This window comes from Heloderma suspectum, chromosome 3, assembly GCF_057233095.1.
Source record: "Heloderma suspectum isolate Gila_16-S chromosome 3, 16-S_ref, whole genome shotgun sequence".
Lineage (NCBI taxonomy): Eukaryota > Metazoa > Chordata > Lepidosauria > Squamata > Helodermatidae > Heloderma > Heloderma suspectum.
In genome coordinates, this window is record NC_139460.1 from 277,685,121 (window position 1) to 277,705,859 (window position 20,739).

Below are 20,739 nucleotides of genomic sequence, written 5' to 3' on the forward strand. Positions count from 1 at the left end.
GATATAGCAGCTAGGTAAGGGGCCCTGATGGTGCACAAAGAGTTTGAGGGTCCACCAGGGAGCTTGGAAGGAGAGAACCTGCTACACTTGCAATGCTGCTATTTGGTCAGAATTGGGCTTATAATTAACTGAGCTGTTTTCTTATGATGATGATTATTGGGGTAGAGAGGGGAAAAGCTTGGTCTGCCCAGCACAAATCTGAATTTGCCAGCACAATTACAGTTCACCCGTCACAAATCCAAAGAGCTTAGGAAGGCATGTGTCTATTTATGATCAGTTCAAAGATTCCATATGGTGGTGACAGAGTTCCTCTCCCCCCCCCCCCGAATCCTCCGGAACTATGTTATGGCTCGACATTTTGGGACAATGCCACCCCCCCCTCCAGGCAGTAATGCTAAGAAAAAAAACCTAGACTGCTGTACCACTTCTGCCATAGGTAACCCCCCCAAATCTTTTAACATAGGAAGCTGTCTTATGCCGGTCCAGATGCTTTATACCTGAATAGCAGCAAGTCTCCAGGGTTACATGCAAGGGTTTTTCCTGCCCTCCCTGGACATGCCAGGTAGTGGACCTGATACTTTCGAATGCACTGAGCCCTTCAGCCCTTCCTCACTCAGCAAAAAGGTCCTCCAAATTTTGCCCCCTACCCCAGTTTCAAGCCAAATGTTCCATACTAAGCACTTTCTACTCATGCTCAGCACCACAAACATGCTATGTGTGTCTTTGCCCATAGATATATTCAGAATCTTTGGGGGAAAGTAGTCTATTGTTTGATCCCATCGACTGTAGAAGGAAACTGATGCATGAATATACACCAGCTCCTTATGGATTAGTCCATCTGCCTTCCAAAATGGGAAAAGAGGAAGACCAGGAGAAGCAGCTGCTCACACAAGGGCAAAGGAGACTGAAGAGGGCAGAGTCCCCACCCAGAAAGAGTGTGATCTCTGAATCAGAATAATAATGCAAGAATATGAGGTCTATTTCCTGTGGTCAGTACATTGAGAAAAGGCAGAAGGAACAACTGGAACAACAGGGTATGCAAGAGGGCTCCTTTGAATATGAAGACGCAAAGCATACAGACAGCTGTGCATGTTTATTGGCAAGTTAACTCTCTAGTCCACTGATGGCCCTAAAGCAGCCTTCCCCAACTTCACATCCTCCAGATGTGTGGGTAAACAGCTCCCATCATGCCCAGCCAGGTTGGCGTCTGGAGGGCACCAGGACGCTCCAAAGGGCTGCTCAATGAACATTGCTGGTATCAGTTAAGATTTGGCACTTTCACTCTTTATGTAATGACATTTCTCCCTCACAAAGGTACTTTCGTCTTCATGAAGTCAGGCTGGGTGTCTTTTACAGAACTGTTGTTTGTGTCATTGTATCACCTAATGGGTTGTGACTTCATTTTAAGAGCCAGACCTATTTTTATAAAAGCTTAGGCTGGACAGAGCTTCCAGTGAATTCAATCAGAGTAAGCACACAAACACTTGTCCTGCTGAACAAATATAATCTGTTGATGCCTTGAGATGAAAAATAAAAAAGGAAGCAGTTTAGATCATAGAGCCATAAGGTTGGAAGGGGCCTACAAGACCACCGAGTCCAACCCCCTGCTCAATTCAGGAAGCCTGATTCCCAGGCAGTCTCCCATCCAAGGACTAACCAGGGCTGACCCTGCTTAGCTTCCAAGATCAGATTTTATTTATTTCATTTACAACATTTATATTCCACTCTATAACTAACAAGATTCTCAAAAATACAAGAAAAAAGAATCAAAATACATAATTAAAATATTAAAATTATGACAATAAAGCCGGGGCTGGTCAATCAGAGAAGCCTTGTTTAAATAAAAATATCTTCAGCCAAAAACAAAACAATATTGGTGCCTGCCTGGCATAAACAGGCAGGGAATTCCAGAGAGGGGGAGCCAGTACACTGAAGGGTCTACTCCAAGTAGACACCAGCCAGACCGTGGGTCCATGCAGAACCACCAGGACTGCCTCATCTCATAACCTCAGTTACCAGGCAGGCTGGTAAGGAAGAAGGCACTCTCTCAAATATCCTGGTCCCAAGTTGTTTAAGGCTTTATACACCAATAACAGAAGCTGGGCTGAAAAGGAGAAGCTCCTGACAACAGCTGGTGTACTGCATTCTGCACTAGCTGCAGCTTCTGGACCAACATTAAGGGCAGCAGTAACAGTAACAGTAACAGTTACATTGCAGTAACAGTCGTGAGGGTACTACTGCCTGTACTACTGTGGCTAAGCTATCCCTATCCAGAAGAGACCACTGCTGGCATACCAGACGAAGCTGGTAGATAGCACTCCAAGCTGCCATGATCACTTGGGCCTGCAGTGACAGAGGTATCTCCAGACTACAAACCTGATCTTTCAGAACGAGTGCAACCCCATCCAGAACAGGCAAAAAGCCTATTTCCTGGACTCAGGAACCACTCACCCACAAGGTCTCCATCTTGCCAGGATTCAGCTTCAGTTTACTGGCCCTCATCCAGCCCATCACTGAGTCTTGGCACTGATCCAGGACTTGCACAGCCTCACCTGATTCAGATGTCACAGGGAGATAGAGCTCTGTGTCATCAGCATACTGATGGCATTTTGCTCCAAATCCCCTAATGACTGCTCCCAGTGGCGTTATATAGATATTAAACAACATTGAGGATAGGGGGCAGAACCCCATAGCTCAATTGCCAAGGAGCCAAGGAACAGTCACCCAATGTTACTCTCTGAAATTGACCTCACAGATAGGACTGGAACCACTGGAACCCAGTGCTTCCAGTGCCCAACCTACACGGCTGGTCCAGGAGGATATCATGGTCAATGGTATCGAAAGAATTAACAGGGTTGCACTTCCCCTGTCCCTCACTCAATAAAGGTCATCAACCAGGGTGACCAAGGCTGATTCAGTTCCATAACCAGGCCAAAACCCAGTTTGAAATGGGTCTAGATCAGGGGTGGGCAACTTGTGGCCCTCCAGATGTTTTGGCCTACAACTCCCAGCATCTCTCATCATTGGCTATGCTGGATAGGGCTGATGGGCATTGTAGGTCAAAATATACAGATGGCACAAGTTACCCAGCTCTGGTCTGGATAATCAGTATCCTCCAAGAGTGCCCTGCCAAGACCCTTTCAAGTACCTTCTACAAGAAAGGAGTATTGCAACTGGGTGGTAATTGCGACATACTATTGGGTCCAGAGTGGGTTTCTTCAGGAGTGGCTGCACTATTGCCCCTTAAGGGCAGCAGGAATCACCCCTTCACATAGAGATGTATTTATGCATAAGAGCTGGCCAGGGGCAGGGGGGATGACTGGGTGGGTCCAGGGAGTGATATAAACTAACCCCAGCTAGTTATTATTAGCCAAAAAGGACAAGGATTGAGAGGGCATGTGGTTGGTCATATTCTTGCAAGCATCTTGTCCACATCATCAGGCCATAGCAACAGCTGAAATTGATCCTACAAAACCAAGCAGATAGTGGGGCCAGACACCTTAAGCTGAGCTGTGCTAGCAACAGCATTAAGTTTGCTGTGGAGACAAGTTATTTTTTTCCTCAAAGTGCAACACAAAAGGGTTATAGTATTTGAGGAATCCAGGGATCCATTTATTGGAGAGAGAGTGTAAAAGCCCCTGAACAACCCGAAAGAGCTCTGCTGGACAGCTACTCAAGGACACAATGGAGGCATGGTTAGCATCAGTGAGGATGCTGAACTGTGTACTGAAATGACACAATCTGACACCATCTTCAATCTAGGGGTGTAAGAAACCCCACTTACCCGGCTCTGCTGGGTTCTGCGGGGGGGGGGGAGGTGATCCAGTCCTCCCACCCGGAATCCTGCCCAGCCGGCTCAGCTCTGCAGCCAGTCCATGAAGCTGCCGGCAGGGCCCCCATCCACTGCCGGGCTGCTGCAGACGCAAATGGCGTCCTGCGTAGGGGACACCATTTGCGTCCCTACACTAGGCCGTGATAGGCTACATATATATTTACATAGCCTATTATGGCTAAAGCAGGGATGCAAATGGCATCCCCTATGTCATTTGCATCCCTGCTGTAGCCATGATAGGCTATGTAAATATTTACGTAGCCTATCACGGATACAGCAGGGACGCAAATGGTGGCCGCCACGACTGCCGCCATTTGCGGCCCCAGCAGCCCGGAAGACGACCTGGAGCCCCCGCCAGAGCTGCCGCCGCCGCCGCATCTGCCACCAGGTAGGTCCGTTTCGGGGGTGATTGCGGGGGGTGGCGGGGGTGGCGAGGCCGTTCCACCATGGATTCTAAAGAATCCAGCCTCACTGGAGTCCGTGGCAGAATTCTCCAACATCCCTACTTCAATCTATTCTTTGTACTGTTCTCATAGCCCTCAGACAAATAGCAGAGAAGATGAATTAAGAATAATGGAAGTGAGCAAGTAGTGGGTGTTACTATGAGATGTGGATAGGAACCCCTTACTATGAGGGAGGCATACAGCCAAAGGCCCCCAAAATCCACTGATGCCCCTTACTGAGATTATTTCAGCTGTAATAGATGAGATTTTGGCTTCAATAAATTAAGAATATCAGTATCACTGAGGCGAAATCTTGGCCCACACTTCAGTCATTTGAGAGCCATGACACACAAGCCAAATACATAGGCCCATGACATGTGAACTGCTTTCGAGTGGGCACACCGAGGCACCAGGGAACCTGTATTCCTTAAGGCCTGAGAGAAACAGGGAGTATGTAGTCTAGCCAACACTACCAGCTCCCATTTGTCTTCCCTGCCCTTTGGTTTTGAACTCCTGAGCTATGCAGAATCCTCCTCAGCTGCCATTTTTGTTGTTTATTCGGTCAGTCGCTTCTGACACTTTGAGACTTCATGGACCAGCCCATGCCAGAGCTTTCTGTCGGCCGTCGCCACCCCCAGCTCCCCCAAGGTCGAGTCCGTCACCTCCAGAATATCATCCATCCATCTCGCCCTTGGTCGGCCCCTCTTCCTTTTGCCTTCCACTTTCCCTAGCATCAGCATCTTCTCCAGGGTATCCTGTCTTCTCATGATGTGGCCAAAGTACTTCAGTTTGGCCTTTCATATCATTCCCTCAAGTGAGCAGTCTGGCTTTATTTCCTGGAGTATGGACTGGTTTGATCTTCTTGCAGTCCAAGGCACTCTCAGAATTTTCCTCCAACACCACAGTTGAAAAGCATCTGTCTTCCTTCGCTCAGCCTTCCTTATGATCCAGCTCTCGCAGCCATAGGTTACTATGGGGAATACCATTGCTTGAACTATGCGGACCTTTGTTTTCAGTGTGATGTCTCTGCTCATCACTATTTTATCAAGATTTGTCATTGCTCTCCTCCAAAGACGTAAACGTCTTCTGATTTCCTGGCTGCAGTCAGCGTCTGCAGTAATCTTTGCACCTAGAAATACAAAGTCTGTCACTACCTCCACGTTTTCTCCCTCTGTTTGCCAGTTATCAATCCAGCTGGTTGCCATAATCTTGGTTTTTTTGAGGTTGAACTGCAACCCAGCTTTTGCACTTTCTTTCTTCACCTTCGTCATAAGGTTCCTCAGGTCCTCCTCATTTTCAAGCCATCAAAGTGGTATCATCTGCATATCTGAGATTGTTAATGTTTCTTCCAGCGATTTTAACTCCAGCCTTGGATTCATCAAGCCCAGCACATCGCATGATGTGTTCTATGTACAGGTTGAATAGGTAGGGTGAGAGTATACAACCCTGCCGTACTCCAGGCAATAAATGCTGCCTGGCAGTCTCTCTGTGTTCCTTCCCTGCTTTCTGCAAGACATCCAACTCACAGCATTCAGAACCAGGTCCACGTTGCTATTTCCCATTAATGCCTCTGGGCCACACATGGGGTTCAGAGACTTTCTTGCAAAATTAAGATGGCAGGTGACTGCAGGCCAATGCTTTCCTTTGCAGAGCACCCAGTTACCAAGGAAAAGGTGTGTGTGTGGGGGGAGAATAAAGGACACCAATGTGAGGAAAAAAAGAGAGATGGAGGAATGAGCTGGCTGACAGAGGAGTGTGTGTGTGGGGGCAGGGAAAGTTTGCTTTAAGTTTCTGTTGACACTGAAAAGTGTGGGTTCAATGGAGTTGTTTAGTATGTTGGGGTTCAGACCTCTGTCTTGTACTCAATTTTTTGGACAGGTTACTTGTCCTTTGTGATTAGTCATGTCTCCCATGGCAGCTGTTTTGTAGTGGTGCCCACATCAGTGTCTCAAATTGTCAAAAGTGTCCACAGGCCCGAACGGTTTGCCTACCCCTAGTTTACTGCATTGGGCAAAGTCCAACTCAAGCAGGCACAGTAATACAATAAATGAAGATTGCTGTGATTCAGAATACCAGAAATGCTGGGCCATGTTGGAGGGATTTACATCATCTATAATAATAAAAGAGAATGTCTGTCTGTCTGTCTGTCTGTCACCATAGTGCCAAGACCCTGAAACCTAGACACTTGAAACTTGGCATGCATACTGAGGGGACCCTAGGGCTGTACATGTTAGGTATATTTTATTTTTTAAATGCATTAATTTTAATTCATTTCAAGGTGTCCATGTGCTTGAAGCCAGTAGTAACATATTCAGTCATTAGGGGCAGGCTTCCCTAACCAGTACATAGTTTTGTAGTGATACTGTTTGAAGCAAGGGAAGATTAGTGGGCTGAGAGACAGAGCTATATGGTTTCTCCCTCCCCACTATTATGCAGCAGCCCTCAGGGTAATGGAGTGGACAGCCCCCTCCCTCAGCGGGCTGCAGCAGTGTACCATGGCAGCGGCCATGACAGTGGTCATGGCTTCACTCAGATGGAGTGGCTACAGTGTGTCCAGTTCTGACAGCTGTGCACAGTTGCTTGAAGTCTTCATTGTATCAAACTAAGGGCTACTCCAACCTGTGTGAAGCTGGGTCCGTTCGCTAGTATATTAATAATTTGATAATCTGCAATTTTAGGAGGAAGGCCTGATTTGTTAAAGGTATGGGAAGTTTTGTTATTAACTTGAACAAAATTAGGATCACACTTTTTGGATGCAATCAGCATGAATTACAACACACGCTCTTAAGAGAACAGGGTTTTTATTCCAGGCTCAGCTGTTACGGAAGCCTATAGAAACGCTGACAAAGTATTTTGCAATACTTTGCTATTTAGTTTGGTTCTGGCTCATTTTATATGTGTACTAGAAGTCTTTTTTTGTTGTTCAAGGGGAATTTCATGCCAGGTTAAATGGCAGAAGACTCAAATACTTTGCTAGAAATAGACAATACAGTAGAGAAGCATCTTTAGGGGACTTGGAGAAGCTAAAATTTCATAGGTAAACTAGAAATCAATGGAATAACTTTGCTTTCTAAACTCTTGCAGGAACTGTTAAGATCAGACAGGCATCTGCCTCCTACATGGATGTGTAAGAGCCCTGACATGGTGTTTTGTTTTGCATACATATTGGCCTCATTTGAAATTATGCTCTCTTTATTTCCATTAACCTTCTGCCTTTATTCTGCTCAAGAAGAGGCCAAAGGAACAGAGAATAGAGATTCTGTGTCCCTGCTGAATTTTCCCATCTGATCATTCCCTAGCTAGTAGACACAAGGGATTAGCTAAGACAATATATCTTTGCAGCTAATATGTTACAGCCAAATCCTAAGGGCATGTCTGCACCAGCTGTTGTCCCAGGTCATACCAGAACAGCTGGTACAGTCTTCTCCAAGTTTTCCAAGTTGAGCTCCAAAACTGGTTTTTGTCCCAGGATAACCAGAACCTCATTTAAAAGGTACTAAAAGTTTCCTGGAATGTTCCTCTCAATATTTGACAAGCATAGTGAGGAACATTATCACCTTCAGGCTCGCCTTTCAAAAATGTATTTATTTAAAAGATTTTTATGCTGCTGTTGATATACAATTACAGCAGCATACAAATTAAATACAGTATCAGCAGTAATCAATAAGGAAAAAACAAAGCAAGTTATCAATCAACAACAACAACAAAAACACAGCAGCAATATCTAAAGAAAGACACCACCATACAATGCACAGCAACTGACGGAAGCCAATTCTCAAACGTTTTCTGAAAGAGGCAAGATTTTAAAGGCCAGTGGGATTCCTACCTTTGAGTGGAAATATGTGTGGGTAAACACTACAATTGTTTGAAGCACTAAACTAGTGTGCCTAATACATCTATTTGTGAGTAACTGCCCCTTTCAGGCAGAAACATGGTGTCAGGTTTGAGTCACAAGGAGCTGTCAGAGAGGAGCCAGGAAGTCAGAAGCCACGTGCCAGAGCCAAGGACCGCACACCAAGCTAGGGAAATCATTGTTGCTAAGGCCAGGTCTCAGCCCAGACAGAAAACCCTTCATAGGCCTTCCTGTCTAAACCAGACCAATGGATGTCCTGGGTGAAAAGGGTCAGTCCAGAGCTTGAGAATACTTCACTGCCATATAAGATAGTCCAAATTGCAGTGCTAGTAGCTTGGCACAAAAGGCTGCTACACACTGAGCTAGTCCCAGTGGTTTGTGGGTACTATCTTGATTTCTGAGGATGATGAGAATTGTAGTTTAGTGTCAAGTATTAGTGTTTAAAAAAGGAATTAGAAAAATGTCAGCATTTTCAAATATTGGTAAGGGATTTCCAAACATGAACTTCTTTTTTTTTTAATGTAACTCTTACAAGATTAGTAAGACCAGGGGGGTTTTCCACAAACAATTTACTCTGAGCTGGCTGCATATTGAGGTTGTTAGGGATAGATGACATCATGGCCATCCAGCAGCCACCCCAGAGCTTATCAGGGGAAAACTGGATTTCCTGACACTGCTTAAAGTCCGATTCTTTTCCTCAGGTGTCCTCGATATAGTTGCTGTGCTCCCCAACCCCAGCATTGTCGTCGGGTATGCTAGTCCGGCCCTAGGGTGTGCCTTTCACTGTGACCCCAGTCAAGGGGTGTTTCCTCCCATTGCGCTGAATGAGGCTTGCCCTTTTAATGCCCACAGAACTTACGGAGAACCCCTCAACTGACAAGGCACAGCGCGATCTCAAGGCTCCAATTCTCCTTTGTTTGGTTTATTGCCTTAGGAAGAAACTTTGACCCTTCATTATAGAGATCCTGCAGGTTAAAATGGGGGTGGTTTCTGTCTTTATGTTTACTGCTCTCTTTCCCACAACAAACCCATTAGTGTCTCCTCAGAAGTAACTCCCATTGTGGTCAATGAGGCTTGCTCCTGAAATGCAGGTGCATCTGCACTTTCAGGGGAAAGGAGAAAGTGTGTGTGTGTGTGTGAAGTCTGTCCTATTGGTTGAGCAGCAGATGACATTCACTCCAACCCCCACCAGGAAGTATGTTCTGTGAGGTGAGTTTTACTGGTCCGAAGCACTCCCTCATGGAACCCTGCATGGACTAAATCACAGCAAAGCTGATTCCATTTTTAAAAATACGGTACTGCTCCATTAGCTTCTCCTTCTGTTGTCACGGAAACAGGGCCGAGGACCTTTTACAGACTCTGAATAACCCAGAACTGCCAGTTCATTTGAGCCTCTTTCTTTTCTTTCTTTCTTTCTTTCTTTCTTTCTTTCTTTCTTTCTTTCTCTTCAAAGTGTACTGTTTATCAACGTTGATCTGGGTCCTTCCATGTCTGAGGCTCAAAACAATTGCCCCAGGGACTAGGTAAGATCTTAGATACAGAAAAGAATAAACATTTATTTGAAGACTTGATGTGGAAGTTGATCTTAGACTGCTTTCTATAAACTGTATATCCCTGTATGTTTAATTATTTGGGCTCAGAGTATAAACAATATAAGGCTGACACAATATTTGGCTCCTTTATTTCAGGCTGTTAATTCAAATTAATGACCGATATAAATCAAATAACTGCATTGACAGCAATTTGACAGTGGTGGAAGCAACAAGATAATGGCTATTCCATTAAGAGATTGGATTTTTCTCAGATAAAGAAAATAACACTGGTGAAGAACAAAAGTATCATATCTCAGACAATGATTATGAACATCTGGGAGAAAGAAAGAAAAGTTCTGACACTTGGTATCCCCTATCTCTTTGGTAAATTACCATAAACAATATTCTGTGGCAAGAAATAGCAACTTTGAAGTGTGGGAGTTGCACCGGGGTGGGGTGGGGTGGGTAACCCCACTACACTGAGACAGGAATTGGATCACAGCTGGAAGAAGAGGGGTCATAGGAAGGGGCTGTAGGTCAGAGGCAGAGCACTTGCTTTGCATGCAGAAGGACTCAAGTTCAATCCCCAGCATTTCCAAGTAGGGCTAGAAAAGAATTTTGCCTGAAACCTTGGAGAGCCACTGCCAGTCAACTGGGCTAGTTAGACCAATGGTATGACTTAATATAAGACAGCTTTCTATGTTCCTAAGAGGATAAAGGAACTGGGGCACTGACTGAAATAAACCATGGGAAGAACAGCCACATTGGGTTGCAGCACATGCAGGCAGCCATTTTGAATAGTCAACCCCCAACAGGGGTTGCAGGTGTTTGTCATGTCCTACGATCCTGGGTGGCAGGGGTTGTTTAAGGGTTAAACAACCCTCAAATAGCCCTACAACAGACTATGGGTTGGATCCTACTGGGGCTTTGCATGCGCGCCCAGCCCCACTAGCCCCGGTCTGTACACCACCCCTACTGAAAGCAATGTAGTGCTTCTGGGGGTGTGGCCTGCCCCTTCCAGAAATGAGCATTTTCAGTCATCTTAGGAAGTCCCCTGGAAGCACTACATTGCAGCCACATGTGGACCAGGGCCAGCACAGTTGGACGTGTGCACAAGCTGCCAATCGGATTCAACTCGATGGGTTATTTGATGGTTGTTTAAAACCTCAAACAACCCCCGCTGCCTGGGTTCAGATGACACAGCAAGCCATGGCCAGGGCTTTAATAGGGAATTTGGCATCTGCAGGTGCTGCAGCTTATCGTAATTTAAGCCATGGTGGGCTGTGGTGATTGTGTGAACCAGGTTGGGATGACAAAACAAGCCATGGCAACCCCCTACTGGGGGTTGAATATTCACAACAGTGGCCGGCACGTGCCACCACCCACTGGTGGACTGCAGTGATCATGGCAACTGGGCCTAAAGGTCCTGAGGCTAGAAACACTCTTCCAGCCAGTGAGTAAAGGGCAAGAACAGACATTACTTTACATCTATGTCTAGCAGCTAAATTGTTTGTCCATTTTTACTCTATAGTAGATACAGGGGCCTTAATCCAGATTGGGACACTAGTGGGGGGGGCAGCGGGATTTTCAGATCAGGATCAGAGGCTCTGCATCTACTCTAGAGTAAAAATAGGGAGAAAAAGACATAGCTGCTAGATTTAAAGTTTTGGCTTTTTAATGTGTTTGGAAACAGCCTACCTGAGAGTAGGTAAGTAGGGAATGGAGCAGAAAAGGATTATAGGTCTGCCTATAAATGGGAGAAAGAGAAGGATCTTTTCTGCTGTTTTCAGAATAAGCAGAAACATTTGTTAGCCCATTTTCTGAAGCATCTCTCCTCTCCCCTGGCAGTAAAAATACAATTATAATTAATTTAGGGCGCATTCCTATGGGGATAGGTGGCCACCTCCGAACTTGGAGGTAACCACCTATCCAATGCAGGGCAGGAGAAGCACGGAGGGATTCATTCCCTCTGTGCTTCTCCTGCCCTGCATTTGCAGCTAGACAGACCATTTCGTCTGTCTACCTGCAGGAAGGCGGAGTGGGGGAGGAGGCTGCCAGATGACACACTGGATGTGTCATACCAGCATTTCCACCTTCCCCACCCTGGAATGCCGCCCAGAATGCCCCATTTTGGCTGCTCCATGCTCCTCTTCCAAGCATGGAGCATGGGGCCATTCCGTGCTGCCGGGGGGGGGGGGAGGTTCTCTGGGAACCGACCTTGGAGTGCGGGCTCCGAGGTTGGTTCCTGGAAAACCACATATACTATAGCCATCTAGCCACTGACTAGCGGCCATAGGATTGCTCCTGGCCATAACTAAAAAATGGCTGTCCTTTCAAGACACCCCAAATCAGCTGTCTCTGCTGGCCATCTCACTCTACCCAGTAAGAGGGCTGGCCCTGAGATAGTTTATTTGTGAGTGTGTCCCCCCGCCACCGCCACACACACGCACGCACACACACAGAAAAATTAGAAAAATGCTAACAAATTCTATGATGTGTTTAATAAAAATTCATTTTTGATGTACAATGTTATATTTTCAACAACAAAAAAAAGATTGCAAGGAGAAATTACTTATTTTTTCAGTGTCCCGAAGTCAGGGGACCAGGAATGAAAGTTCAAAGAAATTATAATATAACGAGAATTAACAGAATTGATACGTTTATTGATTAACTTAAACTATGTAATGGATCTCTGTCAAAGATTTATAGTCTTCTGATGGAAATGTTATCTGAATGCAAGACAAATACAGGACAAAATGGGAGATTTAAATGGGAGAACTATTTCCAAACTCATATATCAAAGATGAACTGGAGATTATAACTGTGCACTCACGTGTCTACTTAGAAATAATTCCCAGTACATCCACTGGGACATACTCCCTGGAAAGTGTGCGTAGATTGCAACCCAAATGTAGCAATCAAGGAAAACATCTATACAGTTATCTTTCAGTTATAATACACACCTATAAGTACTAAAGGATAGCTTCTAGATTCTGGAGATGCCAAACAGATGAAGCCAATCTTGTGCATATATGGTGAGGATGTGAAATTATACATAACTATTGGACAGCAGTTACTAGACCCATACAAGAAACAGAAACCAGTAGGTTTGCAATTACATCTGAAATATGCTATCAGCAGCAAAAATGCTTGCGGCTAAATACAGAAAAATAGAAATAGACCCTCTTGGAAAGAATTGCTTCAAAATGTTTGGCATGTCATATATCTGTGTAAAATTACTATAATATCACATCTGAGTTTGGATATAGAAAATACCCTTCTGGCATTTATGGAAAGATAGCTTACTGGAACTGTATAAATACAGCAGGGGAGATTTGTGTGGTATAGAAGGCAGAGCATTGGACTAGAACTGGGGAGACCTAGATACAAATTCTACTCAGTCATAAAGCTCGCTGTGGGAATTTGGCCAGTCATCCTCTCTCAGCCTAAACTGCTTCACAGGGTTGTTGTGATGCTAAAGAAGAGCCAGTGTGGTGTGGTGGCTAGAGTGCTAGAGTGGGAGTCGGGAGATCTGGGTTCTAGTCCCCACTCAGCCATGGAAGTTCACTGGGTGACTTTGGGCCAGTTGTAGACTCTCAGCTCAACCTACCTCACAGGGTTGTTGTTGTGAGGATAAAATGGAGAGGAGGAGGATAATGTAAGCCATCTTGGGTTCTTTGCAAGATTATTATTATTTATTATTATTATATTTATTTATACCCCGCCTTTTTCTCAGTACTGGGACACAAGAAGGCTTACAAAAATTAAAACATATGAAATTATACAAAAGTTAAAAAATAAATTAAACAATATAATTAAAATTATATTAAAACATTAAAACAGCATTTTAAAACAACATTTTAGCAGCTTACCCCCAGGTGCCAACTATGTCCCAAAGGCCTGCTGGAACAAGAATGTTTTAGTCTGCCTCCGGAAACACATCAAGGAGGGAGCCATCCTAGCCTCCCTGGGAAGAGTGTTCCGCAGCTGTGGGGCAGCCACTGAGAAGGCCTTCTCCCAGGTACCCACCAAACATGCCAGTGACAGTGGTGGGACTGAGAGAAGGGCCTCCCCTGAAGATCTCAGAACACGGGCAGGTTCATAAGGGAGGATACAGTCTTTCAGATAACCTGGACCGGAGATGTATAGGGCTTTATAGGTCATAGCCAGCACTTTTAATTGTGCCTGGAAACAGTGAAGTTGTTTTAACAAGGGAGTTATATGCTCCCTGTAACCTAGGGGTGTACAAAACCCCACTTACCTGGCTCCGCTGGGTTATGCAGGGGGGAGGTGATCCGGACTTCCCCCCGGAATCCTTGATAGGGGTGGAGGTGATCCAGTCCTCCCCCCCCCGGAATCTTGCCCAACTGGCTCCACTCCACGGCCAGCCCACGGAGCCGCCGGCCGGGCCGATTTGCAGCAGGACCTCCATCCGCTGCCGGGCTGCTGCAGCTGCAAATGATGTCCTGTGTAGGGGACACCATTTGCGTCCCTATGCTAGTCTGTGATAGGCTACGTAAATACTTATGTAGCCTATCACGGCAAAAGCAGGGCCGCAAATGGCGTAGCGGGCGCCATTTGCATCCCCGCTTTAGCCGTGATAGCCTACGTAAATATATACATAGTGTATCACGGCCTAGCATAGGGACGCAAATGGCGTCCCCTACGCAGGACGCCATTTGTGGCTGCAGCAGCCCGGAAGATGACCTGGAGCTGCCACCACCGCTACAGCCGCTGCCGGAGCCGCTGCCAGGGAGGCAGGAATTCCTGCCAGGTAGGAATCCCCGGGGGGATTCTGTGGGGTGGCAGGGGGGATTGCCCCATTCTGCCACAGATTAAAGAACATGGCCTCACGGGAGTCCGTGGCGGAATTCTCCAACATTCCTGCTGTAACCAGCCCCAGTCAACAGTCTGGCAGCAGCTCTTTGAACTAACTGCAGTTTCCGAATACTCTTCATAGGCAGCCCCACGTCAAGCGCGTTGCAGTAATCCAAACGGGATGTAACTAAGGCATGTGTCACCGTGGCCAGATCAGACATCTCCAGGAATGGGCGCAGTTGGTGCACTAGTTTTAACTGTGCAAAAGCACTGAAGGCTGAATCCCTATTCCCTGATCTGCCTTTCGACTGACCAGGAGCACCTCTGTCTTGTCTGGATTAAGTTTCAATTTGTTCTCCCTCATCCAGTCCATTACTGATGCCAAACACTGGTTAAGGACAGAAACAGCTTCCTTGGTGGAAAGGAGTAATAGAGCTGGGTGTCATCAGCATATTGGTGGCACCGAACTCCAAAACTCTGGAACACCTCTCCCAGTGGTTTCATGTAGATATTAAATAGCATGGGGGACAGAACAAAACCCTGAGGGACCCTGCAAGCTAACGGCCACAGAGACGAACAGGCATCCCCCAACACCACCACCTGAGTTCGCCCTGCTAGGAAGGAACGGAGCCACTGTAAAACAGTACCTCCAAGTCCCATCCCAGCGAGGTGTCCCAGAAGAATACCATGGTTGATGGTATCGAATGCCGCTGAGAGGTCCAGCAGAACTAACAGGGACACACTCCCCCTGTCCAGTTCCCAGCATAGGTCATCCACCAAGGTGACCAAAGTTCCCCCTCCCAGTTCCCAGCATAGGTCATCCACCAAGGTGAATTCTGCCATGGACTCCAATGAGGCCGGATTCTTTAGAGTCTGCCCCCCTGGAGTCCGTGGCGGAAAGGACCAGCCCCCATCTGCCACCCCACGAAGTTTGCCCTACCTTCTGCCAGCCAGGTCCGTGTCCGTCCACTGAGTCCACAGCCATCCGCTGCCAGTCTGTGGATGCAAATGGTGTCTGGCGTAGCGGACGCCATTTGCGTCCCTGCTCTTTTCGTGATAGGCTATGTAAATCTTTATGTAGCCTATCACGGCTGTGGGCGGACCTGGCCGGTGGCCGCAGACTCGCCGTGGAGCGGAACTGGCCGTGGAGGATTCCGGGGGGAGGAACAGATCACCTCCCCCCCTTTGTGGACCCCTTGGTGGACTGGTGAGTGGGGTTCGTACACCCCTAGTCCCCATCCCATACCCAGATCTGAAACCAGATGGAAATGGATCAAGATAATCGGTTTCATCCAGGAACACCTGGAGCTGGGAGGTCATCACACACTCTAATACCTTGCCCAAAAATGGTACGTTAGAGACTGGACGATAGTTATCTAGTATGGTAGAATTCAGGGAAGGCTGCTTCAACAGAGGTCTCACAACCGCCTCTTTTAAGCATAATGGAACAATACCTTGTTCCAAAGAGGCATTAACCTCTCCTGTTATCCACTCAGCCAGTCCTCCTCTGGCTTCTTTAATAAGCCAGGAGGGGCAAGGATCCAGCATACATGTGGTGGCTCTCACCACTCCAAGGATCCTGTCCACATCCTTGGGCTGCACAAATTGAAAAGAATCCATCAACACTGAACAAGCAGGAGCCAAAGCGACATCCACAGGATCTGCATCAACTACAGCATCCAAGTCAGAACATATCCGAGCGATTTTATCAGCAAAGTGCTGAGCAAATTGTTCACAGTGGGCTGTCGAGTGGTCAGAATTTTTATCACATGGGCGAGGATGTAGAAGGCCCCTGGCCACTCGAAACAGCTCCACTGGCCGGCTCCCTGCAGATGCAATGGTGGCAGAAAAGAAAGACTTCGTTGCTTCCCTCACTGCCATGGAGTAGGCTTTCAAATAAGCTCTAGGCTGTGTTCGATTGGACTTGTTCCGAGTTTTCCGCCAACGTCGCTCCAGTCTCCATCTCATTCGCTTCATCGCCGCCAGTTCCCTAGAGTACCAGGGTGCTGATTTGGCTCCACTGCGTGAGAGGGGACACTCAGGAGCGATTGTGTCCACCGCCCTAGCCATTTCCCTATTCCAGAGATCAGCCAGGGCTTCGACAGAATCGCCTGCCGAGTCAGCAGGAAAATCCCCAAGAGCCGTCAGGAAACCATCTGGATCTATCAACCTCGTGGGGCGGACCAGCTTAATCAGTCCCCCACCCCTGCGGAGGCACTGAGTTCCAGTGAGACTAAACCCCACTAGGTAGTGATCTGTCCATGACAATGGAACAACAGAAAGTTCCTCCACACCCAGATCACCATAGAAAACTAGGTCTAGAGTGTGACCTGCTATATGAGTGGGGCCAGAAACCACTTGGGACAGACCCATGGTCTTCATGGAGGACATGAAGTCCTGAGCCACTCCCAACAGGGCAGCCTCAGCATGGATGTTGAAGTCTCCCAGCAGAACAAGCCAAGGGGACTCCATCACCGCCACCGAGATCACCCCGGCTAGCTCAGGAAGGGAGACTGATGGGCAGCACAGTGGGCGGTACACCAACAGAATCCCTATTCTGTCTCGAGCACCCACTTTTAAGTAAAAACACTCAAACCCAGTAGACTGTAGTCCAGAGCACCTGGTGAGGGGGATAGTATCACGATAGACCACTGCAACTCCACCCCGCTCCACAGGTCTAGCCTGCTGTACTACAGAAAACCCTGGGGGACAAAGCTGAGATGGATTAACACCCCCAGCTTCATCCAACCAGGTCTCTGTAATACATGCCAGGCCGGCATGCTCATCCAGGATAAGTCCTGGATGGCAGCTGTCTTACCATTCACCGAGAGGGAAAAAAGGCAGGATATAAATGCAAAGAATGAATGAATGAATGAATGAATGAATGAAATATATTGGTATCCTGATATTTCCTTATTCCTGTTAGAAATTAGCAAATGCCAATACACACTTCCCAGAAGCCTACAAGGAGAGCAAGAAGGCAACAGCTTTCCCCTGTTGTTTGCCCCCAAGTATAATATATTTAAAAAAACAAAAAATAAAAATCAATTGTTATTTGAATGGTGAAAACTTGCTTTCGCTGTTTGATATGGTGGGGAAAACCATCTACCGTGGAAGGAGGGAAGGAAAAAAACTGTAATAATACTGTCAGTTCTATGAGTGATTTTTATTATACTTCAACAATGTGCTTGAACTTAAAATAAGCAGGAAATAAGTTCCCCAAATGTTTTTCTATCATGAGGTCATGTGAGATTTGTATATATATATTTATTTTAAAGTATTTTTAAAATGTAAGGAACAAAGGAGATGGTTTTATGAGGAATGCAATGTTTATCTGTTTTGAGTGGCCTCCAAAGTGTTAGTCCACAGGCATTTCCATGCAATTTAAAACAAAATATGACAATGTCCATAATTCAATGCAAAGCAGCAAATCTCCATTAATTAATCCCAGAAAATGAAGCAGAGCTTGAAGTCATGCATTAAATGAGCTGGGCAGCAGCAAGGGACTGGACAGTGCATATGAATTCCCAGTACCTGGGCTGAAATCCAGCCCAAAGCTAAACACACTGGATCAGGAATGGGGAAAGTGTGGACCTCCAGATGTTGGACTGCTATGCCCATAGCTCCTCACTGTTGGCTATCCTAGCTAGGGCTGATAGGAGTTGTAGTCCAACAACATTGGCACAATTTGATTTTAAACGTTTTAATTCTGTATTTTGATCATTATTACTCCCCTTTTAATGATTCACCACTTGGATATTTTATTATATGTAGAGGGCAGATAAATCTACAATAAACAATAAATAAACAACCCCTTCCCCATCTCTACACTAGAAGAAAGCACTGAGATATGGCACATATAAATGTAAACGGGGCTTTAGTCTCTGTGACTTCTAAAGTAAGGCTGCCTGTTACTATGCTGGAAGGAGGTTTTCTGAATGAATGTCTTATTTAATACACAATCCTGGTTGCTAAATGTGTATGCTGAATGCTACAGCATTTCAGTGAAAATCCACTCAATCATTTGCTATTTAACTCCAAGGGATGCCATAGAGTCCAAGACCAGTTTAATAGCTCAAGATTTGGACACTGGTCTTCAAAGATTTCTTTCCCCACTGAATCCATTATCCACTGTTTTGAGATTCAATTATTCATTCTCTGAGTGGCACTTCCTCCAATATTTTTTTTTTGCTTTCAAGGCTGCTGTTTGGCAGTTGTTTGTACACAGATGCTGGAATTAGTGTTCAAGGTTATATTTCAAGGCATGGTTCTTGGGCATGGTCTAAGCAGGACCCATGATGCAGTCAGCTTGCTGAAACTAAGCCAGTCTGGGTTTGGTCAGTACATAGATCAGGAGTGGGCAACTTCTGAGGGTCCAGAAGCCTGTTTCCTGCTTGGAACCCACTGGAGGTCACACCCCTGGAGTGCTGGTAAATATTTGCAGGTGAAAGGAGGGAGGAAAATAAAGAGACGAGACACAAACAGTTGGTATAAAACATGGGCCACATTTATTAACACTGATCAGATCTGCATAAGGAAACCTAAGTGGGCAACTTCTCAAAGCCAGTGACTACCTGGCATTATATCAGGCAAGGTATCCGATGCCTGTAGTGTGGTGTCCTTGATCACCACCATACAAGAGTACCCAATTCTTGGGACAGGAGGCTGTTCTCTGTCACCACCACCACCCCAAGCCGCAAAGCTCTGAGTGGGTGAGGAGAGTTGGCCTCAAAGGTAATCCTTATCTTCCAACAGAGGCTGCAAAACCCTGAGCTGGAAGCCTCAGGCATTACCAGTCAAAAGAAATGGTGCCTCCGAATGCTCACCAACCCTGTTCCCCACCCAAGATGCCTATTTAGCAAATGTGACCAAATCACCTAAGCATTTAATCAGACCAAAACAACCTGAAAACAACTCCCAATCCTACTTACAGTGTGAAGTAGGCAAAAAGACACATAGCCAAGTCCAATCTGATGATGAGCCAAAAATTCCTACTCAGACCCCCAAAAGATGACCAGCATTGCCCTCACTACATACAGGGTGGGGGAGAAAGAACTGCGTTTTGAAGAGGGCGAGAGGCCCCCGCAACCTAAGTTGACTGGTAAGCGCCCCCCTCAGTGGTGCCACCTTAGAACGCCAATGGCTTTCACCCATCTCTGCCGCCCCCCCAAATCCTCCTCATGGCCACACAAGCTGGAAGTGGGGGAAGGGACTTCTCCTTAGATAAAAGGCCACCTGGGATTCCCATGTGAGCTGCCTTGAGTTCCATTATGAAAGAAATATATAAATGTAGTAAATAAATAAAAAATTACATATTCAGGTGTGATTCTTCTCACCCCCACCCCCACCATAATCCACAGAAACATTTGCTTGAAAACAAGTTATTAATGGCTATTGTCATGATGGCAATACATTACCTCCAGTATCACAAGCAGTATGCCTCTCAACACCAGTTGCTAGGGATTATGATCAGGAGGCTGCTGTTGCACTCACGTCTTGCTTGTGCGTTTCTCATAGTAAGCTAGTTGGCCACCACTGGAACAGAATACTGGACTAGATAAGCCTTTGGTCAGATCCAGCATGGCTCTTCTTACGTTTTTACTATGGGCTGGCATACTTGTGTCTCAGTGTTTATTTATGCTTCAGCAAGAGAGTGGAGCTGTATAAGATGTTGAACGTATCACATGTAATAATGAGATGCAGAAGTAATAGATTGTGGCCAAATTACTAAATACTGTTGGATCAAACTTGTACAAGGATGACACATTCAAATTCAGTCATCTGTAAAAGGTCATGCACATAATTCCCAAATTTGATGGCAAATCCATTATGAACACATCTTCCATGAATGCTCACACTAGCTTCTGTTCTTTCTTCCAACAGAGAACTTTTACTTTATAGAAAAAGTTAAGACTTGGATCTTGAGTAGTCCTTCCATAAATGGAAGAGCTCCTTTCCTTCATGGAAGGAAGGGCTAATGATCCAGTGGAGGCTACCTCTCATGGAATGCAGATGGCAGATGGCTTTCACTAATTCTCCCTGCAGCCACCTGACACTTCTCCCACACTGTTATGGGTTCTCCAACTCTCCAGAGCAGATTTTCTGGGGTTGTAGGGGTCAGAGGGGGAATGAATGAAAATGGCCTCTTCTCCTCACCTCTTTCTGTGAGTGGAACTCTGTTCATGGATTCCCTGGAACCAACCCAAAGATTTTGGCTCAAGGAAAGACTGAAAACAAGAGTCTTAAAAGTTACTGTCAAAA

General features: G+C 46.1%; 2 protein-coding genes across 2 annotated transcripts in view; both read right to left on the bottom strand.

The window, feature by feature from the left end:
* SPSB4 (splA/ryanodine receptor domain and SOCS box containing 4) overlaps positions 1-20,739 on the bottom strand; it is a 302,205-nt gene that overhangs the window by 119,193 nt on the left and 162,273 nt on the right. The window lies entirely within an intron of this gene.
* LOC146351328 (uncharacterized) lies at positions 11,248-16,875 on the bottom strand. The gene is made up of 2 exons (XM_084845685.1): positions 15,725-16,875; positions 11,248-11,278 (listed from the first exon to the last, which is right to left on the bottom strand). Exons 1-2 carry the CDS (start codon positions 16,867-16,869, stop codon positions 11,248-11,250), a joined length of 1,176 nt encoding a protein of 391 aa, XP_084701811.1. The 5' UTR covers positions 16,870-16,875.